At 54.3% G+C, this 13,942-nt stretch overlaps 1 protein-coding gene across 1 annotated transcript in view; it reads left to right on the top strand.

Annotated features, from left to right (window-relative positions):
- The window catches only part of SLC4A1 (solute carrier family 4 member 1 (Diego blood group)), a 9,824-nt gene extending 2,260 nt beyond the window's left edge, over positions 1-7,564 (top strand). Inside the window, exons 5-17 of the mRNA XM_007455105.1 lie at positions 11-44; positions 195-391; positions 894-1,104; positions 1,346-1,552; positions 1,728-1,876; positions 1,991-2,185; positions 3,182-3,355; positions 3,802-3,891; positions 4,390-4,556; positions 5,051-5,304; positions 6,356-6,525; positions 6,624-6,800; positions 7,484-7,564. Coding sequence (XP_007455167.1) covers positions 11-44; positions 195-391; positions 894-1,104; positions 1,346-1,552; positions 1,728-1,876; positions 1,991-2,185; positions 3,182-3,355; positions 3,802-3,891; positions 4,390-4,556; positions 5,051-5,304; positions 6,356-6,525; positions 6,624-6,800; positions 7,484-7,564 — 2,106 coding nt within the window. The remainder of the gene's footprint in view (positions 1-10; positions 45-194; positions 392-893; positions 1,105-1,345; positions 1,553-1,727; positions 1,877-1,990; positions 2,186-3,181; positions 3,356-3,801; positions 3,892-4,389; positions 4,557-5,050; positions 5,305-6,355; positions 6,526-6,623; positions 6,801-7,483) is intronic.
- The last annotated feature ends 6,378 nt before the right edge of the window (positions 7,565-13,942 follow it).

Below are 13,942 nucleotides of genomic sequence, written 5' to 3'. Positions count from 1 at the left end.
GGGAAAGAGTCCCCAGGACCGGGAGGCCACCCTGGTGCTGGTGGGTAAGTGGGCAGAGCGTCCACCCCTCACCCCTTCATGTCCCCTGCTCCTGCCTCCTGCCCTGGCCCAGCCTGCCTCTCTCTAAGCCTGGACCCCAGCAGCGCGCCCCCCTCGGCCTGGCCCGACCACCTCACTTCGCCTGTCCCCAACAGGCTGTGCCAGGTTCCTGGAGCGGCCAGTGCTGGGCTTTGTGCGACTAAAGGAGCCTATGGAGACGGAGCAGAAGCCACGGGAGCCAGAGGGGCCGGCAGTCCCTGTGCGTTTCCTCATTGTGTTGCTGGGACCTGAGGCCCCCAACATCGACTACACCCAGCTGGGCCGGGCTGCTGCCACCCTCATGTCAGAGAGGGTGAGGAGGGGCTGGCGAGGGCTGGGGGAGCCCAGGGGGCTGGCTGGCAGCTGAGGCCTCGTCCCCGGCCCCGGTTACTTTAACTTCACTAGTCTGGCCCATTCAGTCTGATCTAGCTGCTTCCGTCCTGTCTGGCCAGGGGGAGTCCAGGCCCGTGTAGTCTGGCCTAGCCCTGCCTGATCAGGCCTGGTCTAGTCTGGCCCACTCTGCCCTGGTTCTGTCTGGTTAGGTCTGGCCTGGTCTGGCCTGATCTGCTCTCGTTCCACCTGGTCTGCTATAAGCCACCTGGTTCGCTTTAGTTCTTTCTGCTTTCCCGACTCAGGGCCCTGTCTGCCTCCCCAAAGCCCTTTCAGAGTAGAAGGTGGAAGGCCAGGGGGGAAGGAAAGGCAGTTCCCAGCAAGCAGGGGCTGGGGGAGAGGGGCCCCAGAGGCTCTTGCTGTGGCCTCTTGGATCCTTTTGTTGAGCAGGTCCTTGTGGCTCTGACCTTCCTTCCTGCTCCCAGGTGTTCCGCACTGATGCATACTTGGCCCAGAACAAGGAGATGCTGGTGCATTCCCTAGAGGGCTTCCTAGACTGCAGTCTGGTGTTGCCTCCCACGGACGCGCCCTCTGAAGATGCCCTGCTCAGTCTGGTGCCCGTGCAGAAAGAGCTGCTGAAAAGACGCTACCTGCCCAGCTCTGCCAAGCCAGAGCCCAGCTTCCTCAAGGGCTTAGGTACCTGCCCTGCCCAGCCCTAGGCCTGCTGAGCCCCCAGACCTTCAGACAGCCCGGCACAGCCCTGTGAGCCCCTACCTCCCCTCTTCCCATGAAATCTCCCATGTCCCCTCTCCCTGTCCTCATGCCTCCCAGCCTCCTGGACCACCCCATTCCCATCAGACAATCCCCTTCTCGATTCCCTTCTCCCCACACTTCCCCCTTCCACCCCCCGTGACTGTGGTCCTGCCCTTCACTACAGATTTGAATGGGGGTCTAGAGGACACCCAGGATGACCCTCTGCAGCGGACAGGCAGGCTCTTCGGGGGACTGGTACGTGACATCCGGCGCCGCTACCCCCGCTACTTGAGTGACATCACAGACGCATTGAACCCCCAGGTCCTGTCTGCCATCATCTTCATCTACTTTGCCGCCCTGTCACCCGCCATCACCTTCGGTGGCCTCCTGGGTCAGTGCCTCTGTGTGTCCCACTAACCCTCACCTCCAGCCCTCTGGCCTCGGTATCAGCCATGACTTTGCCCCGATCTGACACTCTGGACCCCTACGTCATCTTGTCCATGAAATGCTCTACCGGCCTCTGGAAATGATCTTGACCTTGACCGCACTGTCACTTCCATCCACAGGAGAAAAGACCCATAACATGATGGGTGTGTCGGAACTGCTCATCTCCACCGCGGCACAGGGCATCCTATTCTCCGTGCTGGGGGCTCAGCCCCTGCTCATGGTGGGCTTCTCAGGACCCCTGCTCGTGTTTGAGGAAGCCTTCTTCTCGGTAGATCTGTTCTGGCCCCACTGTCACCCTGTAACTGGCCCCTGGCCCAACCTGCTTCATGCACGGGGCCTGGGCCCATTTCTCTGACCCCAGCTCCCTCTGGCCACCCTACAGTTCTGCAAGAGTAACGGCCTGGAGTACATCGTGGGCCGTGTGTGGATTGGCTTCTGGCTCATCCTGATGGTGGTGCTGGTGGTGGCCTTCGAGGGCAGCTTCCTGGTCCGCTTCATCTCCCGCTACACCCAGGAGATTTTCTCCTTCCTCATCTCCCTCATCTTCATCTATGAGACCTTCTCCAAGCTGGTCACGGTGAGGGCCATGGGAGTGTTAAGAGGCACACGTGTGTGCATGTGTGTGTGTGTGTGACTGTGCACAAGCTGTGTGACTGTGGGTGTCATTGCACATGTGTCTGTACGGCATTTATGTGGCCGTGTTTTCACGGTATGTGACTGTGACCACATACATGTTGATGCCTGCTGTCTGTGGGCCGGTATTCTCACCATGGCTGTGCGGAGTGACGGTGCATGAGAGCTTCCCTCTGCCTGCACAGGCCCATGTGTATAACCACATGCAGTAACCAGTGGGCACATGTGAGACTGAACGTGGGAAACTGCAGGCATGGTGGGGTAGCAGGGGTCCTGGAGAATCAATCTGAAGTCCCCCACCCCTTCTCCTGCAGCTGCCCTTAGGAACTGCAGGGCCTGCCGAGGGTGTGCCCTGCCTCCTCAGCTCTGTCACCTTAAACTATGCCTACCTCTGTGTCTGCATTTTACGTGGAGGAAGGGTGGATAATGTACATCTACCCCCGATTCTGTTGGTCGGTGGGTCTTTCTCTGGTTTCCAAGTGTCTGGAGCCTAAGTCTTTTTAGGAACCTCCTTGGCACTTGTTTCCTGCCCTCCAGCCTTCTCACGGCTCCCAGGCTCTGGATGCTCGTGCGTGCGCGCGCGCGCGCACACACACACACACACATTCATTTCCTCCATGGCCTGCCCCGCCCAAGCCTAGCCTGGTCCTCAGTCCTGAAAACCAAGCTGTGGAATCCCATTGCCTCTCTGTTACTATGTCAGTTGAGGAAGAAGATAGGTAGATGGATGATGCATGGATGATGCGTAGACAGATGGATGGATGAATGGATGGCTAATGGATGGATGAATGGATGATGAGTAGAGAGAGAGATGCTGAACAGAGAGATGGATGATGGATGGGTGGACGATGGATAGATAGATGATACATGATGCATGTATCATGATGGCTGGAGGATGCATGGATGGGAGGAAAGAGGATGCCTTGGTTTTCTGCTGCAGATCTTCCAGGACCACCCACTGCTGGAGAACTATGACCACAATGTGACAAGAATACCCAAACCTCAGGCCCCCCTGCCCAACACAGCCCTCCTGTCTCTTGTGCTCATGGCTGGCACCTTCTTGTTCGCCATGATGCTGCGCAAGTTCAGGAACAGCTCCTACTTCCCTGGCAAGGTCAGCACAGCCCCCCACCTGTCCTCGCCTACACTGCCCTACCCCAGTCTACAGCACTCCCCTCAGCTTTCCCAGTGCCATTAGCTCCCCTTCGTCCCCTAGATTCCCATTTCCGATTCCGAGCCTCCCTCCCGCCTCATCACGCAGGATTTTACTCTTGAGACAAGCGCCATCTCCCTTTCTCGGCACGTCCAGGCTGAGAACCCAGTGGGGAACCAAGGACAGTTCTTGGAAGGGAGTGGATAAGCTGTGGGGCCGGGGGTGGGGCTGGGCCAGGTGAACAAGAAAGGAGGCAGGTATGTTGAGAAGCAGGACAGGGCATTAGATGTTCCCCCTGGGGAGAGTGGGACCCCCCCGGTGAAGACGGGGCAGGAGTGGGGGCAAGTGGCAGGTGAGAGGTGGGAAGCAACTGGGCACTGACCATTGGTCCCTTCACCTGCCCTCAGCTGCGACGAGTCATTGGGGACTTTGGGGTTCCCATCTCTATCCTGATCATGGTCATGGTGGATGCCCTCATCCAGGACACCTACACCCAGGTGACCCTCTCCCCCACGCCTGTTTCATTCCCCCAGCCTGCACCCTCCCCCAAACTGCCTTCCCAAGCCTGAAGCCGGTTAGAACTGCCCCTTCCCCAGTCCTGTCTCTCCAAGCAGCCCCGTGTTCTTCCCACAGCCCTTCAGGACGCCTCTGGCTGAAGAAGGGGCCTGGGTCAGTTTGCCCCCTTTTACTCCTTAATCCAGGGCAGTAGGAAAGAATCCGCTTTGAAGCCGGGTTGATCTGAGTATGAATCTCAGTTTTGCTACCAAATAGCCGTGCAATGCAGAGCCAGCTACATAACTTCCCTGATCCTGTTTCCTCATCTATAAAGTAGGGAATGAGAAAATGTATGTAAAGGGCTTAGTGCAGTGACTGAGTACAAAGTAAATGCTCAATATAAGTAAGTTCCCAAGGGCCCAGGACCCTGGTTCTCCCTGTCCCCACCCTTCCCCATCCCCCTGCCCCCAGGTGTTCTCACCAGCATCCCCCTCCCACAGAAACTCAGTGTACCTAAAGGGCTCACCGTGTCCAATGCCTCGGCCCGAGGCTGGCTCATCCACCCGCTGGGCTTATATAAGCCATTTCCCATCTGGATGATGTTTGCCTCCGCCCTGCCTGCCCTGTTGGTCTTCATCCTCATCTTCCTCGAGTCCCAGATCACCACGTAAGAGCCAGGGTGGGACTGGGCCTGGGAGGGTCCGAGGCAGAGAAAGGGACAGGCTCCAGGCAGGCAGGACACCAGGGACTGAATGCTAGTAGGAAGGATGGACGGGCAGGAGGTCCAGGTTTTGTGGGACATGACGTGGTACTATTTAGGGAGCCCTTTTTAATAAAAAGAGTATAAAATGAGAACTATAAAATTAGGTGCTAGATCTTGGAAAGGGCCTGTGCCCGTGAGGTTCCCTGAAGCTTATGCTTCTTTAGTTTCAGTGTAGATCTGCCGGTGGGTTTTCTAGGTGATGATGAAGACACTTCTGCTCTTAGAGTCTCGATTCTCAAGATGGTGCAGGAGGGAGGGGAGAAAGGAACTCTAAGGGAGACGGGCAAAGAAGGATAAACTAAAGTACAGAGGGACCCAAGTCTAGGGGAGGAAAGAGAGGGTAAAGGGGGTTGGGGTGAAGGAGAGCCCTGATTACTCCTGACCTTCCACACCCCCAGGCTGATCATCAGCACACCAGAGCGCAAGGTGGTCAAGGGCTCTGGCTTCCACCTGGACCTGCTGCTGGTCATGGGCATGGGCGGGGTGGCCACCCTCTTTGGGATGCCCTGGCTCAGTGCCACCACTGTGCGTTCTGTCACCCACGCCAATGCCCTTACGGTCATGAGCAAGGCCAGCACCCCAGGGGCTGCAGCCCTGATTCAGGAAGTCAAGGAACAGCGGATCAGCGGGCTCCTGGTCTCTGTGCTCGTGGGTGAGTGAGGATTGGCCACACTTTCCAGCACCCTCAGCCCCTGCCCCTTAGGATCCAGTGCCCCTCCAGCCCTGCCCACCCTGCAGCCAGGTCTCCCCAAACACCCACTGCCCACATCTCCCCAGTGTCAGTTATTCACATGAAGGAATTCTGGAGGAAATACCCCAGGCACTGAAATGGGATCTGAGGGGGATGGGGGGGGCACTCCATTACTGGAAGCTTCTCTAGACAAGACCCTGTACTCTGAGCTTCTCCAACAGTTCAGTGAACTGTGGGCTCCAGCCCTGCCCCGCTGCTGACTAGGTATCCCACCTTGTCTCTGGACCTCAAGTTTCCCTCTCTGCACCATTAGAGGGTTCATTAGATGCCTGAGCTCTCTCTAGCTCAGCTGCTCTGTGACTCATACAAAGGGCAGTGCTCCTAGGTGGGGGTGTGAGGTGAAGACAGAGGGTCACTGATCTGAGTTCCAGAGCAGCTGAGAGTCCAGTTGGGCTTGGTGTGGGCAGCGCCATGGTCGCTGATGGAGAGGCCAGGGAAGTTTCCTAAAGGAGGCGAAGCTGATGCTAGCTGGAGGAGGGCTGGGATTTGGGTAGGTGGAGGGTGATGGAGGCATTCTGGACCGGGGTAAGAGGAAAGGTGGGCTTCTCTGCCCTCTGTGACTCCCTAGGTTAAAGGAGTAGGCTTTGAAGTCAGGCAGGCAAGAGTCTGACTCCCTGCTCTGCCACTTACTAGCTGTGTGGCCTTAGGTTAGTTGCTTCACCTCTCTGAGACTGCTTCCTCATCTGCAAAGTGGGGGTAATATCTATTAAGAGGATCCAGGGAATTCCCTGGTGGTCCAGTGGTTAAGACTTGGTGCTTGCACTGCTGTGGGCCTGGGCTCCATCCCTGGTTGGGGAAATAAGATGCCAGAAGGTTCCCGGCGTGGCCAGAAAAAAAAAAAGAGGATCCACAAAAAGGGTTCCATATAGTCCCTGTGACATCATTCCCCAGCCTCTGCTTGTGCCGATCCTCTGGGGCAGCTGGGGCTAAGACTGCGTGGTTCTCCCCACAGGCCTGTCCATCCTCATGGGGCCCATCCTGTCCCACATCCCCTTGGCTGTGCTGTTCGGCATCTTCCTCTACATGGGGGTCACGTCCCTCAGTGGCATCCAGCTTTTTGACCGCATCTTGCTTCTGTTCAAGCCACGCAAGTACCACCCGGATGTGCCCTACGCCAAGCGGGTACGGGGCCCTCCCGGCTGCCCAGGTCAGGGGCGGGGGGCTGGTGGAGGGCTGGGTGCCTGGGCAGGGTAGGCCATGACCCCAGCCTCCGCCCGCAGGTGAGAACCTGGCGAATGCACTTGTTCACGGGCACTCAGCTCATCTGCCTGGTAGTGCTGTGGGTGGTGAGAAGCATCAAAGCCATCTCGCTGGCCCTGCCATTCATCCTCATCCTCACGGTGCCCCTACGCCGCTTCCTGCTGCCACTCATCTTCCAGAACCTGGAGCTCCAGTGTGTGAGTTGCTTCTCCCACCACCCAGCCCGCGCCCCTCCCCGCCCATCTCCTATGGCCAGAGGGCACAACTCCAGAGCCGAGGGCAGCAAGGGGTCATCAGTGGGGCTCAGCGAATGTGAGAGGTGTGTCTGGGAACTAAGGAAGGCAGAAGAGCATCGTGATTAAGGTCTAGGTTGGGGCCTGCGTCCAAATCCCGGCACTGCCACATCCCAGTGTGTGACCTGGAGCTAGCGGCCTCGTTTCTCTGTGTCTCAGGTTTCCTCACCTGTAAAGAGAGGAATAATGACAGGGTTGGTGAGAGGACTGAGAGGCTCACGAGATGCGTTCCACGTGGGTGGTCCCCACCACTGAGCGGCTAGTCCTGTGGTCTTATAAACCATCCGGAGAGTGGCTCTTCCAGTAGAATTCTTCCACAATGTGACACAGGTCACTGTGGCGCTGCCCCGGTGAAGGGACCTCCTGCCTGCCCTCTGCGGGCCCTCCCCTACCAGGGCACCAGATTCCTGGAGGCTCCCCACCCTGAGGAAACCTCTCATCTAGACCAACCCTAGGAGATGCAGGGACTTGTCCAAGGTTCAAAGAGAGACAGGCTCTCCTGACCCCAGAGGTGCCTCAGCGCTGGGGGGAGGGCTCACCTGGGCCCTCAGCCACTCACCCTATGTCCTTCCTGCCCCACCCCCCAGCTGGATGCTGACAATGCCAAGCCGAACTTCGATGAGGAGAATGGTCAGGATGAATATGATGAGGTGGCCATGCCTGTGTGAGGGGAGGGCCCAGGCCCCAGAGCCCCCTCCATCATTCCACTTCCCCACTCTTCCAGGAAAAGCAGAAGTTCACGGGCACCCTATGGACTCCCAGGTCCCTCCTGGGGCAGCAGTCGAGGCCCTGAGGCCACGGGTGGGGGAAGGAAAGGGTGTCTAGGAAAACTTGTATGAAGGGTAGACTGGCTTTTCTGGATAGAAAAGGCCAGTGGGGCCCACAGTAGGGGGATTCGCTGTGCAGTCCCTCCTGTGGCCACACTGCCACCTGGGGGTCCCACCCTGGAAGACTTAGATTCAAGCCCTACCTCCTCATGACACAGACATGGGAAGTAAAGAGGATGGGAGTTGGGTGGGTGGGGATTCAAATTCCTGCTTTCTGTGTGACCTTGGGCAAGTCCCTGGATCTCTCCAGCCTCTGCTTCCTCGTCTGTAAAATGGGTGTATTCATAATCACACCCACATTACAGGATGGTTTCCGAGGAAATGTGAAAAAAGGGCTTCGTAAAATCTGAAAGGACTATTATACAGTAGTCATCATTCTTCAAGCCTGCCCAAAGTCACATAGCTCCTGAGCCATACAGCTGGGATTTGACCTCTGAGGCCAGAGTCTACTTCAGTCACCCACCTTTCCATGCTTAGAGATGCCCCTGCTGGCCCCTCTCTTCCCCCTCTCTGCTCCCACTGGGGACCCTCTTCTCTGGGGCGGAGGAAGGTGTCCTGGTGAGGGCAAGGTGTAGGTGAGGACAAAATCAGGGCTGGGACTCAGGACTCCTAAGTGCTGCTCCCTCCCCCACACTCTCATTCATTCACTCATCCATTCATTCCACAAACATGTATCTAAGGCCCTGGGCCCCATGGACACAGAGGTGACTGAGACAAGACCTTGCCTTGGGGCTGGGAGTGGGGGGCAGTGTACAGTCTGTTCTTGATTTGGATGGGGGTTGGGGGAGGGTGGGAAGATAGGGAGGAGATGGGGAGGGGGAGGGAGGGAGGTTTGTAATTTATACCTTGTGTATCCTCAGAGCTTTCATTGTATTTCAGCTACACGCAGGCACACTCGCGCGTGCGAGCCCCAGTTAGAGACACACCGTCCTCAGCTCCACTTGAACCAAATCTTGGGGAGAACCCAGATTCAACCAATTGGGGTAGGAGACAGTGGGAGCTGCAGAATATGGGCAAAATCTATTTTTTTACAAAAGAAAAATATAAAAAGAGTTAAAAGAACTGGAAGTGGTGAGAGATGGTTGGAACTGAGAATCAGGGTGTGACAGAAAAAAAGGAGGCTGAGAGAGGGCTCTCAGGTACCTCCTGAAGGCTCACAGCTGCTTCCCACCACTTCACTGTTCTATGCCTCAGTTTCCTCATCTGTAAAATGGGGACGATAATGGTACCTACTTCGTAGGTTTGTTATAAGGATTAAAGGAGACATTGCCTATAAAGTGATTGCTTAGCACAGCGGCTGGCCTCAGACCCCTTCAGAAGAGTTCAATAAAGTTAGCTGCTGGTATTGTTATTCTGACTGGGATGCCCCTGCCCCTTCCTACCCTCTGCTCCTTGAACACTGCCAAGTGGAAAAAGTCACTCACCCTGCTAGCACCCTTCCGCTTGATGCTTGGGAATAGGTTTTACTAATAAATGCATCTGTGGTGGAGTAAGTGCCATGCTGGAATTCCCTTCCCAGGGTCGGGGGGTCCAAGGGGTCTGGGCTGGACCAGGTGGAGAAGGAATGTATGGTGTGGAGCTAGCACAGGGCTGTGGCCCTAGGGGGCAGGAAGGGCCAGGCTGGGGGAGGGAAGTGGCACTAGAGCTGGGGGAGAGGCAGGGCTGGTGGCCCAGAGCCCTAGGGTGGAGAGGGCCAGCACCCAGTGAGGGGGTGGGAGAGCAAAGGGAAGACAAGTTTATGCCCCGGACATCCCTCCCCTCCCACATAAGCAAGACCCATGGAGGTGGGGAGAGGGGCGCCCCCTGCCCCTTGCACAGTGAACCCCACATCCCTTAGGACAAGTTAGCCCCTTAGCCTGGACACGGCAGGCTGCGCAGCACCGCTAACAGAAATTGTCAGAGAGAAAATGCGATTTGCCATCAGTCACCCAGGAACAGCATCTCTTGACCAGCTTTCCACCAGCCCCCACTGTGATGCCCTTGGAGGCCCTGCCCCCCACTCCCACTCCCAGCCACTTCCAGCAACTCTAGGGGACTGCTGGGCCAGGTGTCACCCACCCCTGGTGAGGAAGGTGTCAGGACGTCATCCCTCACCACCCCAACCTTCCAAAGAGAGGTCAGTGCAGGGTTGGGCCGCCTGGCTTCCTTCCCTGGATCTATATTTACATGCTGCCTATCCCCAGCTGACCCCTCCCAGGCTGGCCAGGGCGGCCGCCAAAGGGCCAGAGAGCTACTGTGGCCCCAGGATAGTAGTCTCAGCCACTCACCTCCCACACACAGCAGCTTCATGTCCCACAGAGTTGTCCCAGTCCCCAGGGCCTGACAGAGGGACACCCTAAGTCAGCAGGGAAGGCATTAAGGAATTGTGAAGACTACAAAAAAATCAATCGGGATCCAGCTTCCTGCCTGGCCCGAGACCTTACTCTCCCGACATTTCCTGCCCCCTCTCCTCGCAGATGCCCTGCCCCCCACGTCCACATTTCCTCTCAGGAAAACTACCTCGACGTGAATTAACTGCCATAATGAGGTACACCCTGTTGTGTGAACACAAAGTAACCTAACCCTAACCCACTCCTGGTAAGGGAATAATTCAACAGAATTGAAAATCTCTATACCTGAAACTATTCTTTGCAGGACTGTCTATGAAAGCAAAAAGCTAGAAAGAGTCCAAATACTCAGCAATAGGAGAGCTGTTAGTAAATTACAGTGAATTACCCGACATCAATATAATGGACCATTAGGCAGGCCCTAAAAATAACGATGATGATGAAGTGATCGGATCAGCTTGGTGCAATCACGTGATCCGGGGCATCTGAGGCCGAGATATTTGAAATTCCAGCTAAGAACCACATTCCTGAGCTCAGTTTTCTGCATCTGTAAAATGGAGATCAGGACACGGTACTTACCTCATAATGTTACTGAGAGGATGAATTGTGATCACACACCAGTGGGTCCTAGCCCAGTGCTGGCACTGAGTAAGCAAAAGTGCATTCCTAGGATTTCCCTCGTGGCGCAGTGGTTAAGAATCCGCCTGCCAATGCAGGGGACACGGGTTCGGGCCCTGGTCCAGGAAAGATCCCACATGCCGCAGAGCAACTAAGCCCGTGCGCCACAACTACTGAGCCTGTGTGTCACAACTACTAAAGCCTGCACGCCTAGAGCCCGTGCTCCGCAACAAGAGAAGCCACCGCAATGAGAAGCCTAGGCACCACAGTGAAGAGTAGCCCCTGCTTGCCGCAACTAGAAAAAGAAAGCCTTTGCGCAGCAACGAGACCCAACACAGCCCCCCCAAAAATTTTAAAATTAATTAAAAAAGAAAAAAGTGCATTCCTATTCCTAAGGGAAGCATGCAGTGATGTGACCGTCATGGTGACAGCCTTGTGGAAAAGTACAGTGGGCACAGGAATGAAGGTTAGAGGCTTAGATGGAAAAAATTAAAATGCCACGGTGGTAGAGGTATAGGGGATATCAATTTCTTTCCTCCTTCTTTTGGACTTTAGGTGCAAAGGGTTAAGTTAATCACCCTCCTGAGTCCAGAGTGGATTTTCGTTGATCGTTCTTATTTCCTTCCTTCTGTCCTTCCTTCCCCTTTGTCCTCATTTTCTATTCCCTCCTATTTTCTTTCCCCTCTATAGGCGGTCACTCTCACATGTTTAATGTGTAGCTTTTTGTGTGAACATGGTCTTAAAAATATGTATCATTGATATTGTTTTGTTTTATTATGAATTTTAATACATACACAAAAGTAGACAGTAGTACAACAAACCACCATATACTCATCTCCCAGATGCAGAAATTATCAAGATTTTGCCTTAAAATCTTGCTTAAATCTTTGCCTAAAATACATTTCTCTTTCTTCCCTCTGCTGAACTAAATACTTGAAAGTAGATTTCATATGTCATGCCATTTCACCCTTATACCTTTCAGCTATGCGTCCCCCCCCAGCACTGATCATTTTTGAACCCAACTGCAGTGCCATTGTCATACCCAACAAAATTATCAAAAAAAAATACCTAACATTCAATCCATAACCAGATTTCTCAGAATGTCTCTTTTTGGTTGGTTTCAGGGGGTATGTGTGTGTTGGGCTGTACCCCACAGGCCTACAAGCCCTGTGCTTGCCCAGCTTCGAGACCGAAGAAAGAGCCCAGGGTCGGCAATAGACACATCAATGGTTTAATGGATGGGGGAGCTTACATGTGTGAAGCAAGGTCCTGGAGTGACACCTCACCATGCACGGCAGACAGGACGTGGTGGCAGTCTTGGCTCCCTAAGGGAACGGGAGACTGCCACATATAGGGGGAACTGACATCAGGTTGGCTCATTAGTTACCAGGGAAAGCAGCAGAGAGGCATGCCCCTCACCACCCCTTTGATAGGCTATCACTAGCTGGGCCTGGGGCAAGTACATAGGAAGGTCAGTCATGTGCGTAGGGTATAGGTGAAGCAGGCACTGGTCAGGCAGGGGATGTACACAGAGCAAGAGAACAGCCATCTCGAATGGCCTGACCAGACAGTGTGTGTGTATTTCTATACATTACCAGCACTGTGTTCTAGGCCTTGCTCTGTTCGTCCTCTTTGCACCCAGCACTGTGGCTTCAAGATCCAGCCAGGTTGCCCTGAGTTGGATCCAGCCAGGAACACTGAGTTGCTTTATTAATTGCTGTGGGGTGCTCCATGGGGGCATTCCCCACCTTTGGCCTCTTCACTCTCCCAGGGAGGGACATCTGACTGCACCCAACTCCCCTCCAGTAAGCAATGCTGCAATGCACATCCTCAGCCTTGTCCTCTTACGGATCTAGTGAGAATCTCTCTGAGTTATAAATGTAGAAGCCAGGAGTGGACTTGCTAGGTCATAGGGTATAAATACATCTGTCTTCATTTGACTAAGTACAGCCATATTTTTCTCCGCAATGTCTGCACCAGGCCACACTCCCACACGCAGAGCAGGAGGTTCCTATAGTCCCATATGATTGATATTATCCAGCTGTCTGATTTTTCCTAACCCAACTGAGGTATTATCTCACTGTTTTTTTTGTTTTGGATTTTTTTTTTTTTGCGGTATGCGGGCTTCTCACTGTTGTGGCCTCTCCCATTGCGGAGCACTGGCTCCAGACGCGCAGGCTCAGCGACCATGGCTCACGGGCCCAGCCGCTCCGTGGCATGTGGGATCTTCCCGGACCGGGGCACGAACCTGTGTCCCCTGCATCGTCAGGCGGACTCTCAATCACTGAGCCACCAGGGAAGCCCCTTCACTGTTGTTTTATTTGCATTTGCCTGATCACCAAAGAGTTTGAGCATCTTTGCACTTGGTGATTAGTCTTTAACGTTTCCTCTTATATGAAGTCTCTTTATATCATTGGATCATATTTCTATTGATGCCTCTTTGGAGGTTGATTTGCAAGAGATCTGGAAGAATCTATGTTGGTTTTGGACGTTGCAAAAATATTCTCCCATTTTGTCATCTCTCTCTTAACTTTGTCCACCTCATTGAACAGAAATCTTTAATGTTGATGAAATTAAATATACACAAGAGGAAGAGTTTGGATTTGATTCAATAAGGCACCAGCAAGTCACTGCAGGTTCTAGAACTGGGGATGACATGATGAAAGTGATCCACCTGGGAGCTATATACAGGAGAGGCTGGCTGCAAAGAGGCAAATTGGGAATCCTTCCATGTAGGTGAGTCAATAGCAGAGGCAGGTGGACATAGCCCCAATTCTCATAGGACTTCCAGTCTGCGTGGGAGCCAGGCGTTCAACAAGAGTGATGCGTAATTCTGCAGGGAGTGCTGGGAGCAGAGGCCGGCTGAGGGCTGGCAAGGATTCCTGGAGACATTTACTCTGATTCCTGAGGGAAAAGTAAGAGCTGGCCCAGTGATGAGAAAGGGGGGAATAAGAGTCTGGAAAGTGGAAAACATCGAGAAATAATCTGAAGATAAAGTGGGTGAAATTTGCTCAGCAAAGTCATGTCACGTGGTGGAAAGCCTGCTGGGTTGGCAGGCCACATGGTGACCTCAAAAAATTGTTTCTTTCCCAGGCACCTGGGCCCAAAGCCAGATGACAGGAAGTGAGGAAGGAAGGGCTGGTAAGCAAGCAGAAGCAGGAGGTAGAAGCCATGGTCTGGGAGCTTGGCAGGAATGGGACAGAGAGCACCCAGCTGACTTTTTTCCAAGATAGCCCAGGCTAGGAGGACACATTTGCAGCCATGCAATCATCTT

This window comes from Lipotes vexillifer, unplaced genomic scaffold (assembly GCF_000442215.2).
Source record: "Lipotes vexillifer unplaced genomic scaffold, Lipotes_vexillifer_v1.1 scaffold1639, whole genome shotgun sequence".
NCBI lineage: Eukaryota > Metazoa > Chordata > Mammalia > Artiodactyla > Lipotidae > Lipotes > Lipotes vexillifer.
This window is presented reverse-complemented; position numbering and strand designations above follow the sequence as displayed.